At 45.9% G+C, this 19,414-nt stretch overlaps 1 protein-coding gene across 1 annotated transcript; it reads left to right on the top strand.

The window, feature by feature from the left end:
• The first annotated feature begins 4,051 nt into the window (after positions 1–4,051).
• Positions 4,052–18,769, top strand: LOC119448156 (alpha-tocopherol transfer protein-like). The gene is made up of 5 exons (XM_037711614.2): positions 4,052–4,304; positions 4,751–5,002; positions 14,159–14,352; positions 16,841–16,951; positions 18,517–18,769. Exons 1-5 carry the CDS (start codon positions 4,172–4,174, stop codon positions 18,706–18,708), a joined length of 882 nt encoding a protein of 293 aa, XP_037567542.1. The 5' UTR covers positions 4,052–4,171; the 3' UTR covers positions 18,709–18,769.
• Positions 18,770–19,414: the final 645 nt, after the last annotated feature.

The raw sequence follows: 19,414 nt of genomic DNA, 5'->3' as shown, positions 1-19,414 counted from the left end.
CATGTTCATTAGTTATTTCTCTGAATATTGCTACGCGATATTCGAAGACGATGATGCAGACACTTTGATTTAGTGGGACGTACTCATAAGTGGTCGCTGCTGCTCGACGCAGCACAAGATCACCACGTTAATCACCAACCAAGTTAATTTACTGATATATTGTTTAATATTTCACAAAATTCCAAGTTACGTTATTTTACTGATTGATTATTTATTAATTTCCAAAATTCCAATTAAACTGATTGAACTTTATTACCTTCTACCTTGATATCATTCCAAAAAGCACACTAATTCCCTATAAGATAAAATAATATACGGCTCTAACATCAGTTAGTTTCATTGAATAATTTCATACCACCTGTTTAACCGCCGGCTTCTTGGCCAATCCCCCGTGGTGGGTATGCGCCATGGTATAGGAAGCAAGCAAGCAAGCAAGATCACCACGTCATACCATCCCCAAACGAGCGGGCTCACCGAGCGCTTGAATCGGACTTTAAACAGATATGCTTTCCAAGTACGTGTCGGCTGACCACCCTGATTGGGACCTTGCACTGCCATACGTGACGTTCGCATACAATTCCTCCCGCCACGACACTGCTGGATACTCTCCCTTTTACGCTTTGTTCAGACGTGAACCAAATTTACCATGGGACACTTTCCTTCCTTCTGCTGAAACTTCAACTAGTGAATATCCACGCGATGTCATTGCCCCTGCTGATTACGCGTGGCAGATAGCCCGTAGCAGACTTGTTGCTTCACAAGACAATCAGAAGCGCCTTTACGACAAGTGACAACGCGACGAACGTTTTGCTCCGGGTGCCCTCGTGCTCCTTTGGACCCCCTGCCGACGTGTGGGCCTTTCTGAAAACTCCTTCCTCTCTACGCGGGCCCATACCGCGTCCTTCTACAAGTGACTGACGTCACGTATTTATAAGATTGTGTCCGCCAGTTCCACAACATCTTCCGGTCCGTTGCCCACCGACGTCGTGCACCTTTCGAGACTTAAGGATTACCACCCGTCCTCTGCTCTGGATCCTTAGTGGCGCTGGTTCGGCGCTTCTGCCGCCGGGGGTCATGTTACGTGCTATTCGAAGACGATGATGTAGACACTTGGATTTAGTGGGAGGTACTCATAAGGAGGTCGCTGGCTAATCTGAGGACGACGACGTGCCCTAGCTGTTTTGATTTTGGCTGGGTTCCATGTTGGCCAGTGCTTTTTACCCCTTTGTAAATACGCCTTGTAAATAAATTTACCTACTGTGCTTCCACGTAACAATATTACACAGCCATCTGCAAATAAGTGTATGTCAGATGTTATTGCTGAACGTAAGTCATTAGTACAGATAAGCAATAATAGAGGTCCTAGGACGGAGCCTTGTGGCACACCGGAATGAACGTCGCTATGAGGTTAGTTAAGACCCTTAGATGTTGTGAACAGGGACTATTGACGGGAAGTGACTCAATCCACCTTAGAATGTTACGATCAGAGTTTAATTTGCTTAGTTCATAAAGTAAAAGTTTATGGCGCACTTTGTCAAAGGCATTCGAAAACTCTAAAAAGATGCAATCGGCAAGATAGGAACGGTCAAGTATCTGATGTAGTTTGTGGGGAAACGTTAATAATTGCGATTCACATGAGAAAAATTGCGAAATCCATGTTGTGATGGCAAAAGAATGAATTGGACTCAAGAAAGTTCGCAAGGTTAGTAAACATGTGTTCTAGTAATTTGCAGCAGGTACTTGATTAACGTAATTTGCAGCAGGTATTGATTAATGATGTGGGACGATAATTTGTAGGTGACGTCTTGCTGCCACATTTGTGAAAAGGAATATTTTTTTCCAATCAGACGGAACAGTAAATGGGTCGGCAGATTGCTGAAATATTTTAGTTTTAGAATGGAACTATATGAGCAGGTGTTCAGGTCAGTAGGTGATTGCTTTGCGCAACGATAAGTCGTCTTTATTTGTTGAATAGCCGCTTTAAATTATTGTTGTACCAAGGCTCGCGCGGGTTGCAAGTTATAGTACGGGTTTGAATGTGTTTATTGATTAAACAATTTACCTCTGCGAAAACACATTCCAGTGCACAGTACGATTATCAACATCCTTCAAGATTATGTAAAGAAATGCACTCAGCTCGTTATTTATTGCTTGAAAGGTAGCTCTCTTATAGTGCCTAATTATTTTTTTACTTTTCGGAAGTTTCAGAAACAGAGCATTAAGGCAAATATTTCGTAATAAATGGTCGCTAACACTGGGTAAGTAATAGATGACTGACGCATAATCAGGAAGATCGGTTAAGGTCAAGTCCAGAATGCTCGCGGAACTTGAGGTTATTCTTGCGGTTTGGGTTACTAATTGAGTTAAAGAAAATTTTGTAGAAATACCCAAGAATTCTTTTGAATCAGAAGAGGATGATAATAAGTTAGGTAGACCGCTGTTCTAAACTATATTAGAAAAGTAGACTATTGGAGCATATTTTTCAGCTATCGGAATCCCGGCGTACTGAAGCAGCCTGAACACGTACGCAGCCCTTTTAAACCGTTTCGTGCCGCGTAATTCAAATATATGCCTGCAGAATCAACTGTTTCATTCCGCACTAGTGCTGTTTATAGGAACATCTGCGCAAAACAAGGAACGCCATTTCAACACTTCTTTTACAGGGTGTCCGGAACGTAAGGATCTCATACGTATGTGTTTAATTCCTACAAACTTCAACAAACTGTCAAACGATTAACAAACGTCATGCCACCCTAACACACCGCAGAAACCGACAATGTCGCATTTTACACACTGTGCAGTCATGAAATTACAAGACAGCTTTCCATGCACGAACGCGCGCAGCCAGCCTCATGGACCACACCTGTCACAGCCCTATAATTTGTCGCTGTGAGGTCCTTTGAAAAATTTAAAATACAATTGTGGGGTTTGACGCGCCAAAACGACGATATGATTACGAGGCACGCCATAGTGGGGTATTTCGGATTAATTTTGACCACATGGTTATGTTTAACGTGCACGCAATACATAGAAAACAGGCGTTTTTGGATTTTGCCTCCATCTCAATGCGGCCGCCGCGGCCGGGATGTGATCCTGCTCTACCGGGCTTAGCAGCGCAATACTATAGCCGCTATGCCACCACGTCGGCCACATTTATCGACCTTTCTCGTGAACACAGACTCCGGCGAAAATTCATTGAACTAAGACTGTGGTCTGCAAATCTACAGGAGAGAGGACTTCGAGATGTCCCCACAAAGGTTACACAGCACTTCATGCAGCAATCCAGTTCATTTGTGCAGACTTGCCGACAATACCAGCGCCAAGGCATAGTTTTACCGCAGCGTCGCGCAAGGCAAGATTATACACACTAACCTTGTATTTAAATATATTAACATATTGGCGAGTGATCGTCCACCCGCATCATTATAGGGCTCCAGGTGGCATTCCGTGCGCGTGTACAACCACATCGCAGAGTTTCGGAACAACGCTGCTGCCTCCACCTTTTCAGAACATCTCGAATTCTTTCAGTCTCTGACGTTAGTAATTTACCTAATTGCACACTTGGTTAACATAGATTCTCACTATTGAACCAAAGAACTGGGAACAATTTCATCCACTAGCGCCCGCCGACATTTATAGGAAATTATGAAAACAAATGGCAAAGAGGTTTGTACGCAGCGGTGAGCTAGTTCTTTAAAGTGTACTGTACCAGTAAAACATAATAGGCACCTGCGCAGCGAAAATGCTGACGCAGCCAGCTGCGGCTAATATGACCCACATTTAATCACAAAATAAGACAGAAAAAAATAGTGTTGGCACTTGTGTCTGCATCAAGCTTGAATAAGCTTTTGCCGCAAACAATCACAAAGACCCTCACTTTCATTTGAAGCTGCATGTGCACGGCCTAAATATCATAGTGGGGTCGCATAGAGCCACGTGGACGCTGCAGAATATCACGGCTTCAAGACTTTTCTCTGTGAAATCGGCATTCAGAAAAACCACATTTTTACTGCAGCAACATGAGGTTCGGCCCTAGTGACGGCGCAAGTTCAGGTATGCACATATGCTGAGATTGTGCTTGTGAACCACGTGTTAACAATATGCTTGACTTGGACGGCTCTTAACGTATAAACAGGGCGTATTTATTTTCGGATGCACAGAAAATTCTAAGATGTCCAACGACAGCAACGGAAACTTTCGGGATGGCTTGACTGGAGGTTTGAGAGATATTGCACAGCAAGAGCTAGGAGAAACGCCTGCAGTAAAAGAGAAGGCCCTGAATCAACTTCGGGAGCTAATTCTGGGTAGGTTGAACTCTTCGAATACATTTGTTAGAACGCCCACTTTTTTATCTTTAGGCTTGTCGGTTGCTTTCTTGGTCAGAATACGCATTCTGTTGACTTGTGTGGATAGAGCACCACCAAAAGACGTCCAGAACAAGATAAAGATTTCAGTTTCAACCGAAAGAATTCGTGCATTCTGTCAATCATAACTTATTGATAAACTTGATTGATTGGCGATTCGTGGCTTCGAAATGAAGTTCCTGCATTTATTGGCAAATGTAATTTCGCTCTTGAAATAAGAACATTGGCATCTTTCTTACCGCTTGTGCACATTCGTCGCGGCTAGCCGTACGTGGCTGTTTTGCAGTATTCGTTTAAAAATAAGCAGGTTTTACAGAAAATGAACAGACATTCTTTTCAGGCGACTCTTCTGGCCTCTCATTTTCTGAAATTTCTACAACAACCAGGTGAACCTTTACTCGACTGTCCTACGGACGAAGACTTCCTCGTCAAGTTCCTACGGGCTAGAAAGTATGACCCGCAGAGCGCCTTCAAGAACGTCAAAAAGTATTTTAAGGTTCGAAGGGACAATCCAGAGATGTTCGCAGAATTGACGCCACGCAACGTGCCCTTCAACGACGCCTGCCGTAAGCATCGGCTGGTGACGCTGTCCCGCAAGACGGATCCCAAGGGAAGAGCTGTGATCAAGTTCAGGACCGGTGAGTTCAACGAATCTCAAGTGTGTCTTATTTGGTTTAAGAGATTTGCGTATCTATCTATCTATCTATCTATCTATCTATCTATCTATCTATCTATCTATCTATCTATCTATCTATCTATCTATCTATCTATCTATCTATCTATCTATCTATCTATCTATCTATCTATCTATCTATCTATCTATCTATCTATCTATCTATTCTATCTATCTATCTATCTATCTATCTATCTATCTATCTATCTATCTATCTATCTATCTGCCGCGCACTCTCACTAGCTGCAATTCGTAGATTGAAATGTGTACCGTAAATTATTTACTTAATAACGTTAATTATCGTATTCATGTTAATTATTATATTAAGAATTTTAATTTCTCGTAGAAGCGATGGCTGCCTCATCGAGTAATTTATATCAAGGTTAGAATTGAGCTACTTGCCATAGGCAATTAAAGAAATGGTACAGCTTTTAAAAAAACAAATGACAGTCCCGTAAGTATCGTTACGTGATTTAAGCTCGAAAGCAATGCCTTCTCTGAGTTACCACCCTAAATTAAAACTCTTAATCCACCTTGCCCTAATTATACCATCTTATTTCACCGTAAACCACTTTATTGCACCCTAATCCATTTTTGGGAGTGGGCCAGGTCGGTTTTTGGGTGTGGCTGTTTACCGTGGGATTTCGCAGTGCGAGCCGCAGCAGTTCCAGCGCCGGGGACGTGACGTCATCACTTGGTCATGTGGGTTTTCTTGCCATCGGATGTTTATGCTGTACGCTCGCCAGATTTTTCGCTTCATAAGGCTAATTATAAGGCTTTCGCCTTAAAAAACACACTTAGAACTACGCCTTCCTCTATGATATAGATGGTTCCTTTAACAGCGATTATGTTTAAGCCAGCCGTAATTTCTGGTTTGTGGTTTGTAACAATAAGTAAGAGAATAGGCTTTCTTGCCGAGGTGGGATTCGAACCCGCGTACTCACGGTCCCAAGGCGAGCGTCGTAACCACTAGGCTATACAGCCTTTTTTTTTCTTTATTTCCAGCTTGGCTACAAGCCTGAACAGGAGTTTGTCAGATCACACTCGTTTTATATGTGCTAAAGCATCCCACATTGATATCACATCTTCATGACAGTCAGTCGTTTTGTACACATCACGTACTTTCACAACCATTTCAACAAAATAATCATGCACAGATCGGCCTTTAACATCACAGTGTCTATATGCCAACAGAGAACGCCAGACTGCGTGCAGCCCGAGTAAGAAGATAACGTCCATCTGTTCAAAATCGCGTTCAGGCGGTAGAAAACGAATGCCGTGTGGATTGAGGGGAAGGTCTATTCTGCAGAACATGCATTTATGCGAACCATATGATTGCGTTCGAGCGTGGTCGTCTTCGTCCACAGCTGGCGCGTTCGCACGCTCGTGCTCTGCGAGGTGAAGAGGTTTTGCGCGCTATGCTCGGGAGAGAAATAAAAAAAATGAGAGAGACAGAGACGCATTTAAGGAGCGCGGGTCTGCTGAAACGCGTATCAGTAAGTCAGAGACGCGCGAAAAGAAATTATCATCATCATGAGTAATAAGATGAAAAATTCGCGCGCACTCCCGGAAAATGCTGGGCTACGATCGCCCAGCTTCGCTGTTTCAAGCGTTGCGTGGTCGAGTGCAAGGTTAAGCGTTTTATTTTATTGCGATAGCAATTATATGGACACTTCAACCGGATTTCTGCTGTCGCCGTCGCCGTCGCCGTGAGGTTCCCTATAGATAAAATCTTCGCCGCGCGCCGTATGCCCGAGCGGAAGCGTGCGGGGACGCGCGCTATCACGGAGAGCGAACGCACTCAATCTCCCCCGCGCAAGCAAGGAAGCGGGAAGCCAGCGCCGGAGGGAGCGGGGGGGGGGGGGGGGGGGGGGGGGCTCACTTCTACTCTGCCAACAACCGCGCTCGTCGCTCGCCCCGCACCGTCTCTTATCTCCCCACGGCTCTCACCTTTATGCGCCGTGCATTCGCCGCTCAGTTTCCGTTGAAGCGATAGACCGCACGTACCTTCGCCGCTGCGGCGTACGCGCTTGCTGCCAGCGTTTTGGCAGTCGTTGTCTGCAGTCATTCAGTGTGATCTATTCATGTTTGTTTGTGCGCGCTCACACCACGCTTGTTCATTTAGTTAGTAATAGTCGGGCCACATTTTCCAACGCACGCTACACATGCAATGCTGCCCGGATCGGCAGTGCAGAGCTACAGGTGTGTCCCTTCGCACGCGCTGCCCACGGGAAGCGCTTCTCATCAACACCACCGTTTCACACGCGCCTTTCGTGGTCATCGAGTCTCTCTTCATGTCGGTCTACTTACGCCGCAGCACACCTGCTTACTTAATCAGCTCATGTTTACTACAATTCATATTGCTACCAAAGCCGCTCACCTTACTTCGTATGACATTGCTGTGTTGCTATCGGATTCATTGCTTCGCCCTTAGGGCGAAACTGTGACATTTTTTTCTGCTTCTTATTATAAGGAGGACGATGTCACATTTAATATTTAGAAGGTAGATATCAGTGGACATCGAAAAATCGTCGGAGTTGCCCTTTAAAGTACATGGAAAGGAAACTGCGAAAATCGACAGGCGCTTGGTTTTCGCCGTGTGTATTATTTGCGCTTTCAGACATAAGTATTTATATCTACCGGAGTCAAGGATTTTCCTCTTTCTGGCTCGGCTTTTAAAGGAGTACTGACGTATATTTTTTAAGGTGGCAAAGCACTACTACACGCTTCTTGCACGTATACAAGGTAGACGCGTATGAAATACGAAGGTTGGGAAACATAAGATATTTTCATTTCGTACTAAAGTCATCGACATCATCGCGACATCATGGCACCGAGCGGAATTTGTTGACCTCACCTAACTCTGAGGCTAGGTATGATGACGTGGCTCCCATAAACATAGTAATCAATATACGGCGCTCTATATATTCTTCTGGAAGTACTCGCTTATCGTAGCCACATAAATCACAGCAGCGAATCGAGCCAGTCTTTCGTGGCCTCGTGACGCATCCATCTCCTGGATACAGAAACCGAAACTATGGTCCGTAAAAAACAGCATTATAACACATTATTTAGGGCGTGGCGACGTTTGCAGAATTTTGGTCTAGAATGTAAAGGGCTTGAACCACCAATTAAATAAAAATGTCACAGTTTGAACCTAAGGGCGAAGCAATGAATGCGATAGCAACACAGCAATGTCATACGAAGTAAGGTGAGCGGCTTTGGTAGCAATATGAATTGTAGTAAACATGAGCTGATTAAGTAAGCAGGTGTGCTGCGGCGTAAGTAGACCGACATGAAGAGAGACTCGATGACCACGAGAAGGCGCGTGTGAAACGGTGGTGTTGATGAGAAGCGCTTCCCGTGGGCAGCGCGTGCGAAGGGACACACCTGTAGCGCTGCACTGCCGATCCGGGCAGCATTGCATGTGTAGCGTGCGTTGGAAAATGTGGCCCGACTATTACTAACTGTGGTGTGAGCGCGCACAAACAAACATGAATAGATCACACTGAATGACTGCAGACAACGACTGTCAAAACGCTGGAGCAAGCGCATATACGCCGCAGCGGGCGAAGGTATGTGCGGTCTATCGCTTCAACAGAAACTGAGCGGCGAATGCAGAGCGCATCAAGGTCAGAGCCGTGTCGAGATAAGAGACGGTGCGAGCGAGCGACGAGCGCGGTTGTTGGCAGAGTAGAAGTGCGCCCCCCCCCCCCCCCCCCGCTTCCTCCGGCGCTCGCTTCCCGCTTCCTTGCTTGCGCGTGGAAGATTGAGTGCGTTCGCTCTCCGTGACAGCGTGCGTCCCCGCACGCTTCCGCTCGGGCATACGGCGCGCGGCGAAGATTTTATCTATACGGAACCTCACGGCGACGACGACGGCGACGGCGACGCCGACGGCAGAAATCCGGTGGAAGTGTCCATATAATTGCTATCGCAATAAAATAACAAAGAAAAACATCACAGTTTCACCCTAAGGGCGGAGCAGTGAATGCGATAGCAACAGGTCAGAATATTACCCGAGGTATATGGCTCGTAGCTGTAGTGGCAGTATGGAGTTCAGTAAACGTAAATGTATTGAGTAAACACACGTGGTTTAGCACGTGTAGACACATGAACAGAGAAAAGACGATGACCGCGAGCAGCATCGGTTAGAGCTATAGTGTCTTGACGGCGTTGTCCCCTTGGGTTGACCTCGCGCTCCGGTACTGCGGTGTGCTCACGGTGGGCACGATGCTTGCGACCTCTTCGCGCTTTTCAACTGCAGGACTTGGTCGACGTTGTCGCTTATCCTTGGATTTCTGTTCCCGCTGCGCCACGTCTGGGCGCCTCCGGCATTGAGCTGCAGCGTGCGGCGCGCAAGCAGCAGCACATTGCTTCTACATCTGAACTAACGCAGGGATCTTTGCGCGCATGTGGGCTCTGTTTGCTTCATTGCGTATAACGCGTTTCGCTGGAGCTTGCCGGCCGCCGTCCTGACAACACACGGGCACATGTTTGCGCGATGTGAGGGAAGCGTTGCTACGCTGCCGAAACCATGCATGCACCGGCAGGTACTATTCTAGCCACCGTACCTTGGCTACTACGTGTGGGAAAACGATGATACAAGTCGCCGGGGTCTGCATGGTCCACATAGTCTGTGTAGGCTGCTTTACAATTCGTTCCAACAAGGAAAGTTGTCTAACCTGAGTTCTTAGAATACAGCTTCTTCTGTGCACGAATATCTGCTATTGGAACACAAACACGCCTATAGAGATCTTTCGCCACCTGGCGCTCAAGTTCTGACCCAAAGGGAAATCGTACAGTTAATGTGAGTAAAGGTCTTCAAAAAACATTGAACTTAAAGGAATCAGTATTTTTATGTGCAATAATGGACGACGGCGAAAAATCGCGGGGAGTGTTCATAAAACGCGGTAAGCATCTCATCGCGCTGGCTTGCACGCCGGAAATTCTTAAGGATGTTCTATTCCATTTACAGAGGTATATGCCCGTGGCCGAATGATTAGAGGATCGAGCTGTTGTGCCGGGGTCCTCTGTTCGGGTCCTGCCATCGAACAATTTCATTTATCCTTATTTACCAATCAAGGAGTACAAGAGGCATACATGAATATCTTACAAACATCTACAAGGATTCCACAGCTACCTTGGTTCTCCACAAGAAAAGTAGAAAGTTACCTATCAAGAAAGGGGTCAGGCAAGGAGACACAATCTCTCCAATGCTATTCACTGCATGCCTAGAAGAAGTATTCAAGCTCTTAGACTGGGAAAGCTTAGGAGTGAGGATCAACGGTGAATATCTCAGCAACCTCCGATTTGCTGATGACATTGTCCTATTCAGCAACAATGGAGACGAATTACAGCAAATGATTGAGGACCTTAACCGAGAAAGTGTAAGAGTGGGGTTGAAGATTAATATGCAGAAGACAAAGATAATGTTCAATAGCCTGGCAAGGGAACAAGAATTCAGGATCGCCAGTCAGCCTCTAGAGTCTGTAAAGGAGTACGTTTATCTAGGTCAATTACTCACAGGAGACCCTGATCACGAGAAGGAAATTTACAGAAGAATAAAATTGGGTTGGAGTGCATACGGCAGGCATTGCCAAATCCTAACTGGGAGCTTACCACTGTCGTTGAAAAGAAAAGTGTACAATCATTGCATTCTACCGGTGCTAACATATGGGGCAGAAACTTGGAGGTTAACAAAGAAGCTCGAGAACAAGTTAAGGACCACACAAAGAGCGATGGAACGAAAAATGTTACGCCTAACGTTAAGAGACAGGAAGAGAGCGGTGTGGATCAGAGAACAAACGGGGATAGCCGATATTCTATTTGACATTAAGCGGAAGAAATGGAGATGCGCAGGCCATGTAATGCGTAGGATGGATAACCGGTGGACCATTAGGGTTACAGAATAGATACCAAGAGAAGGGAAGCGCAGTCGAGGTCGGCAGAAAACCAGATGGGATGATGAAGTTAGGAAATCTGCAGGCGCAAGTTGGAATACGCTAGCGCAAGACAGGGGTAATTGGAGATCGCAGGGAGAGGCCTTCGTCCTGCAGTGGACATAAAATATGCTGATGATGATAATCAAGGACAAAGTATTTCTTGGCAACTGAACACAACTTTGCCGTAGCCTCCACGTCTCGAACCTCTTTCATGGGCCGATCCCGGAGATAGGCCAGCCTAAAAAGACCCGCGCCAGTGAAATAAAATCACTTTGAGGTTCGTGCTCTGATATTGTTTTGCACTTTTATTATGTAATAGTCTGAGAAGACTTAAGATAAAAGCAGGCGCTGTAAGTGGTATGTTCTATAGAGCGGTCTGTGTACAAGATTTTACTGTTGAAATACAAGCGGCTGCCCACGAGAACCTCGCAGAAATACACCATTTTCGATGCCGAAATTGAAGAAACCTTTACCTCTCTTCGCCTTCTCATTTCTTCTTTTAATCTCTCATTCCCTTCTGCCCTGAACGGGGTAGCAAACCCGACGTCCGTCTGGTTAACTTCTCTACCTTTCCTAGTTCCCCCCCTCTCTCTCTCTCTCTCAGCCAGTACCGCTCACCGGACATGACGCATGAATCAGATTGAGATGGACCTCGCCATGAATTCTGCGATTAAGCAGTGGCCGTGGCTGCCCGCAGCACGTTGAAAGATCTCCGAGGCGATGATCTGTGTTTCACCTCATATCCTCTGGCCCACAGGTGAACGCGCCATCTGCCTAGGTTCCATTTAAAGGTGGCTAGTACGAAAGGCCATTATCAGGCCTGCAGCGTTGGGAGGCTCCTTCCATAGAATGCACTATTCATTTGTAAGCAATTTAAGCAAAGTGAAATTTCGTTCTGCTAATTTATAAAAAATGTTTGCATCATTTCGTTCTGCTGTCAATAAAAAAATTACTCCATCTCCATCCATCCGTATCCATCACCACATATCCACGTATCCATACGTATCCATCACCACACAAGAAACTGAGCAAAGAAGAAGTCATCCTCCGCCGCCTACAGACAAACACCTATGTACACGGAATAATCATGCACAGACTATATCCCACGCAGTACTCATACACATGCACCCACTGTGACGTCCCAGACACCCTGCAACACATGGTCCAGGATTGCCCACTGCGTGACACATCCCCAGACCCCAGCCCACACGCTCAACAAGACGACACAAGACAAGAGAAGCACCCCAACTCAGCGCACTTCTATACAACCCCTGAAACGTGGGAGGCGAAGCTTTCCTCTGACGACCTGGACGATCAACGCAGTCTTGTCGCCCGGGCCAAGGAGGCAGCCCAAGCCAAAGGGTTCCTGGAATAAGGAATCCTCCCACCTAGGGTGAACCGGGTCCTGACTCGGATTACCATTTCGGAAAATAAAAGTTTATTTCTCTCTCTCTCTCTCTCTCCATCTCCCGCTAAAGGGAACCATATGTGGATGCGAAGCAGCGGGGAGATGGTTAGCTTGAGCGGGAGATGGTTTCGCGGCAGCGGCCTGAGCGCTCATCGCGGCGCTGCACAGGATAGAGAATGAGGCGCGCGCGCTCCGTCATTTTCATACCGCGGAACTACCGTGGCGCCCCCAGCGGAGTATGCAGCTGTCGCACCACCTGTCGTGCTCGCCGCTCCGGATTCCTAGAGGAAAGGGGAGGAACGTAGGAAAGGAGAGAGAGGGAGAGGGGACGCGCATGCGCTGTGGGGGTGTGGGACGCCGCCGGAGGGACGGACAAAGCCCCCGCCATAAGCTGCTTCGCATCTAAAAAAATGTCGCAGTTTCGCCCGAAAGGCGAAGCAGCAATTGCGATAGCAAATTAGTAGAGAGCTATTCGGAGTAGGGATAGTAGTTTTATCGGCTGCATAAACTTGGACACATTCGCTTACTAACTGAATTAACAAGCGTGGTGTCAGCGCACACAAGCAAACATAAATAGATCACACTCAATGACCGCAGACAACCACTGCCAAAACGCTGGCAGCAAGCGCAGCCGCCGCCGCGAGCGAAGGTTCGTGAGGTCTATCGCTTCAACGGAAACTGAGCGGCGAATGGCACAGCGCATACAAAGGTCAGAGCCGTGTGGAGATCGCTTTCAAGATACGGTGCGCGCGACGACACCGGCACAAAGCAGTTGTTGGCAGAGCAGAAGCTGCCCCCCCCCCCCCCCCCTTCCTCCAGCGGTGCCTTGCCACTCTCCTCCTTTCGCGTGGGAGATTGAGTGGCCAGTTGTTCTTGCGCCCTGTTGCTAGATACGCATTTGGTGCCGCAGCACAGCGTCGCCGCCTCCCACTCTCCTATAGTATAAACCGCATTCACGCGATCTTGTGCGCGACAGCGACAAGCGACGCGATAGAGATGGCTGTAGCGTCCGCTCGTCGCCTACAAGTCGTACCGCATGCGAGCGATGAGACGAGCGACGACTTTGAGCGACGTCTCCCCGGTGTTGCCAGTATGAGGGCAGCAAATACTCGCCGAAACTGGCGTGACGCTTGCTTTAGTGTAAAGAGCAGCATAGATATTTCTAAAGGTCTTGCACTACGTTATTATCCTTGCACGTATCAAAATCTAGTCGTTTGCTCGTTCCGTGCGACAATTGGTAGTACTTGACTGATGTTTATTCAGTTCCGGCTTCGCGCTTATTGGCTAGTCGCTCATAGCACTTCCGGGCGACGAGCGACGAATTCTAGATTTCTAGAACCGAGCGATTGAGCGAAAAGACCGAGCGATCTTTTCGCGCGACGGCCCGTTTCGTCGCTCGAAGCCGTCGCTCGTCGCCGTCGCGCACGAAATCGCGTGAATGCGGTTTGGGCTTATACCGCCACGGCCTTCCGCGCGACGTAATTGGCGTTTGCTCGCCGCCGTGCGTTCGCTCTCCGTAATAGCGCGCGTCCCCCGCGCGCTTTCACTCGCACATAGGGCGCGCGCGACGATCTTATCGCCCTTGGATTTTATACGGAACCTCACGGCGACGACGATGACGACGGCGACGACGACGGCAGAAATCCGCTTGAAGTGTCCATATAATTGCTATCGCAGTAAAATGTTTTCATAATCATCATTTCTCTCTAAAGCCACATTTTACTTATTATTCTTTCTTCTTTTTTTGCTTTTTTTTTGCTTTTTTTGCCAGGTGGCTGGAACACCGACATATGCTCGCTGGACGACTTCTTCAGGATTTCCCTAGTGCACGTCGAACACATCTTGCTTCAAGAAGAATTTCAGATCAGGGGCCTCGTAGCCGTTCTGGACATCAAGGGCCTTAGCGTATTCCACGTAGCTCACTACACGCCTTCCGTTATCAAAAAATTCATGACCCTTGTGCAGGTCAGTGGAAAAAGCAAGCGGTTTCTCGTTTCCCCCTTTTTTTCTTTCGCGACGGTATTTTTCTTACCACGCACGTCCTACCAATTCTTTCATTATGTCGCGCGATCACCGACGAGGCACGTGAGCGCCTTGCTGCGGGGTCGACGTGCTGCTGTAAATGAATAGCATACGACGCTCTGACTCGCTCGCACTTTAAGACCATGCGCGTATTCTCGCTCATTTAGCGGCGGCGTTCCACCCCAAGGTGCTGGCTCACTTGGTGGTAGGCGGTGGCGAGATATTATTACAGAATTGGGCAGCCGTACGTAATGGTACTCTATTAAATGTCTATGCATAAAACACGGAAAAAGCGCTTAGCGAATGAACCGTGCTAGCCACACGATTGTTTGTTGGCCTGTATTTAACTTTCTACGTGCATTACTGGGATACTGTGCTAATTTCATTATTTACTTCCTCATCAGTGTTAACTTCATTTCAATTTACTCGAATATATTTAGTGTGCTAGCTCTTTATCTCGTTTTATTTAATCTCTCATTGAGTCATATAGCATGACTGTTCAGCTGCACATTATCATCATTATGATTGCCCTTTTCAGGCACCACCACCTTTTAATTCTTCTCCGCATATAGTACCCGTTGATCTATCCTGGCTCCATATTCCGGCGAATACAGCAAAAATGCTTGCCCCTGTTGTATATAAAATACTACTACTACTACTACTACTACTATATACTACTACTCTACTACTACTACTACTACTACTACTACTACTACTACTACTACTACTACTACTACTACTACTACTACTACTAATAATAATAATAATAATAATAATAATAATAATAATAATAATCGCTGGTATTCTCATGGTCAGCTGATCAGAAAGTTTGGCCGAACCAGTCCTACAAGTTCAGTTCAAAATTTGCCTGAGCGCGTGTTCCATTCAGTAGGCTGCGAAGACACTTACAGATGGTGCGTTTTAGGTCTGAGTAGCTTGCCACTTAGTATTCGCTGCCGGATGGACAGCAGCTCGTGCTCGCTGCTTAGTCAGTGACTTCAGGAAAGAGTAGTAAAGCTGCCACTGGTAAGCACGACTTTATCCAGCAATGTCAGAAAAATCGCGGTGACAGGTAAACAAAGCCGTTAAAATTGGACAATGTTGAGGCAAATTCTTAACTCTAGCAATGCTTCTTATATCACTGTGCACAACCTCATGTTTTTTTTTTCGTACATGCACGAGGAAATTACATTTCCGCCAAAAGAACTATCGGCTGCAATTTACCCTGGCTCCTTAGTACATCTCTTCATTATACGTACAGACGTAGGGCTGCATTTTGTGCCCTTCAAACTGGTAGAAGTATTATCTCAAGGACGGCTCATTCGTGCTAATGTTTTTATTTCTATAATAATCGCAAGAGCAAAGCGCCAACAGAGAAGGGACGTAGTCAATGAGCAGACTGGATAAGCACAGTTTCGTTTTCTCCATTAGATATTTGATAGTGGCGAGTAGTGTTGACAATTGCCTACTTGACTACTTCCCTTGTCGATTGGAGCTTTGCTTTAAAGGTAAATGTATACCAACTGGCCCCTGTTTCGGTTCTTTTAATGATGCCAGTTTTCATTCAAGTGGCACATTACGATTTTCACGATAACAAACTTTGCCTCATCGAAGTTTGTTCAGTGAGCAAATGCAACACGGCAGTCTTGATTCATTACTGCACAAGAGCAATAAAATCTGATTGGTATTCCTGAAATAGGTGCTGCAATTTAAGCCATGCGTGGTTAAGAATGATTTTCCGTTTGCGCTAAAAGATTATTCATTGAATGTTTGGGCTGTAGTCGCAACTGTCTCGGCAAAATTATGTTGTAGCTCCTCTACTGCACTGAAGTTCCTTTAGACTAATTGTGACACCCTCACTGTGAAGGTCCCCCTTATATTTACTTAATAAATGTTGCACCTTACGTATTGTCCTTAAATCAGGAATCAGGTAGTGGCGCCCTGTTTCCATATCGGATTTATAGAGGGCAAATTTTGGTCCACAAATGTCTTAACAACAGATGGCGTTCTTACATTTGCCTACTTCGCCGTCCTTCTACAACACTACTACTACTACTACTACAATGCTGGCATTAGGGTCAGTAGTTAAACAGTTATTTGACAAATATTTGCTTGAATTGAACTAACTGCGATGGCTACTGAACCATCATTGTCTGCCGTGATGAAATAACGCAGACTGAACAAAGCAATCATGTCGGTGAAATCCGATTTCTTGTAAAATCTGTTTCCATTAAAATAGAACACCCGGTATATATATGTATAATAGAAGGGACAGTTCAGTGGCTCTGCTAGGTATCCAGGTAAAGAAGTGGCCACCATGTTCGTAAAAGCAACCTTCAAATCGCTCAACAAAAAGTAACGAAGTAAGGTTAATTTTTCGTACAAACCGCCACTTCTTTATATATACGTATATATGATTACACAATTCCAGGACTGCCTACCCTTGCGGATCAAAGGAGTCTACATCATCAACAACCCTGCTTTATTTGACATTTTATTCACTATTGCAAAGCCCTTCATGAAGGCCAAGCTGGTGAAAAGGGTAAGGGTCCCACAATACATTTGCTGCTTTCTTTCTGCTTTTATGTTCTGACAATGTAGCAATGGCTAATTAAACACATAACATGGCCTAAAGATAACGAACATCCTAAACACAATGCCACAATAAATATAGAAAAAAATTTCAAGAGGTCATAAATCCTACAGATACGCAAAACACAAAATGTTGGAACAGAGAAAAATTGGCGTTATGACTGCTTCAAAACAGACATTACAACGTACAGTGCCATTCCTTATAGTCAAAAACGTTACATACACTTTCTATGCTAGTACCTGATACACAGATTGCGATTAGGCGTCGCTTTCACGCGTAGATACTTGCGCATCATTGGACAGGCAGACTCCCCGGACTATTCAGTGTGTGGCGTCGTAGAGGCTATAGACCATGTGCTGGTGGTGTGCCCTGAGTATGTGCGCGAAGGACTGACACTGGCAACTATCTTGAGGCATTTATACAATAGACCACTGTCGGAGGACCTCTTGCTAGGCGCATGGCCACAGAGTTGGCAGATGATAGAGGCAATGCGTGCTCTTTCATGTTTCTCAGGCGACACGGGCCTGGACTCATGCTTGTGATAACATTTCTGCAATGTGTCCTTTCACCTCGTTTCTCCCATTATCATCTCCCATTGTGACCCTCTTTCTTCCCCTCTTCCCCTTCCCTTACCTAGAGTAGCAGGCCAGATGCTCCATTTTCTGGCTGACCTCTCTACATTTTCCAATAAATAAACTACTTCTTTTGTCGATGTGTGATTGGTCTCCAGAAACATTTTAAGGCAACAAGTGCCCGTTTTTGAAGAATTGTTGTTGGTTATCGGCACAGTTGACTTATGCTCATTGGTCTCCGATCAAACCATACCAAAGGATTTGACATCCAGGTCAGCTTCTTGGCCCATAGTGTTCGCCGCACTCTAGCAGATGTTCGAAATTATCATCTGTTCTAAATCCTCATGCGATAATAAGCTCTCTTGGAAGTGATACCCAGTCACAAAATAAGTGTTTCTAGACGTCTGCTGAGCTCAATCGGTACAGGAAATCAATGGGGCAGATCGATGTAATAGATATAAGCTCTAGAATTCCCGCGTAACAAAGCTTTGCTGTTACGAGGACATGTTTCTTTTAAAAATGCAACTATTTAAAGTAGAGTTAAAGGGCGTGTGGTCACCATATTATCTTGCTCTGCCTGTAGCGCTGCTGCGCCAGCTGCACAATTTCCGGGAATGTCACAACGGCCCAGTATTCACGGATAAACAATGGTATGGTGCGTCTAATTGAACTTAACTTCCCCCATGAAATAGATTACCCGATGAAAGAGACATCAAGGAAATATAGTTGGATGAAGCTTGGGCAAAACGAAAGAGGCTGTCACCACTTACTCTGTTCTAAGTATTTTTTTGGTTGTGAGCGCACCAAATGCAGAATAGATAACACTCATACTGCCTTCCGAAGAAGCTGCATTAAGTGTTTCCCGAGAAGTCGTTGGTTTAATAATTGAGGGGAAAAGCACCATTATAAAGGGGTCCTTTTTTTTTTCATTTTGGCTTGCAGGTTCGCTTCTTCGGCTACGACTTGGAGGAGTTACACAGTCTTGTGCCGGATGACGTCATTCCGGAGGAGCACGGCGGCACCAACGAAAGCTACGACTTTGACACGATAGAGGAGGAGCTTAAGAGGGAAGGGAAGTTCTTCGAGAAAATTAACGCTTACGGTTATCGCACGGAGGCGAAGGACGGCATTTGAACTGAGCAGCAGATGGCTGGGATAACGAATATCACATTCAATCATCTTTTTATTTTATTTGACTCTTGCGTGCTACTTTCGGTTGTGTTTGTTTTTGCTGCGCCATGCAAAATACTTCTAGCGTATGCTGCTGAAGCTTTTTTGCACAGCGCGAGCATATTCGCAGGGGATACCCAAACTTGAACCTGCACAATGGTCTGTCTGTGCTTTAGATGTCGGTACGAATTTATGACTGAAAAACAGCCGGAAAACGAGACAAGAAAGAGGACACGACTGGACTGGGCGGAATCGTATATTCCGTGGCCTCGCAAGATGGCTCATCGTGTTCAGTGGCAAGCTCGACAGATGAACGCGGCTCCAAACATGCCTCATGCAGGTACTGTATCGCTAGAGGCAATATGGCGTGTCACTACATTGATTCAATGCTAATCACAATAACGTCGACAATCACCATGAGATGAATCATCGAGGACAGCACCTTTAGAAACAAAGACGACTTGGACTGAAGGTTGATTCCATCGTGGCACACACATACGAGGAGGATTCGCTACAAGTCAAACGAGAAGCACCACAAAATATTCCTGGAAAGAAGCAAGAAAGGAAAATACCTGCTAAGGAATTATAACAAAATCTAAAACATTCTAATTCAGAAAGCATGTTAGAAAAAAAAACAACAGAAAAAAAGTGCTTGCACCGACAGCAGCGT

The sequence above is a fragment of the Dermacentor silvarum genome, chromosome 4 (genome assembly GCF_013339745.2).
Source record: "Dermacentor silvarum isolate Dsil-2018 chromosome 4, BIME_Dsil_1.4, whole genome shotgun sequence".
In the NCBI taxonomy this organism is placed as follows: domain Eukaryota; kingdom Metazoa; phylum Arthropoda; class Arachnida; order Ixodida; family Ixodidae; genus Dermacentor; species Dermacentor silvarum.
The sequence above is the reverse complement of the archived record's forward strand: the minus strand, read 5'-3'. Positions and strand labels throughout refer to the sequence as shown.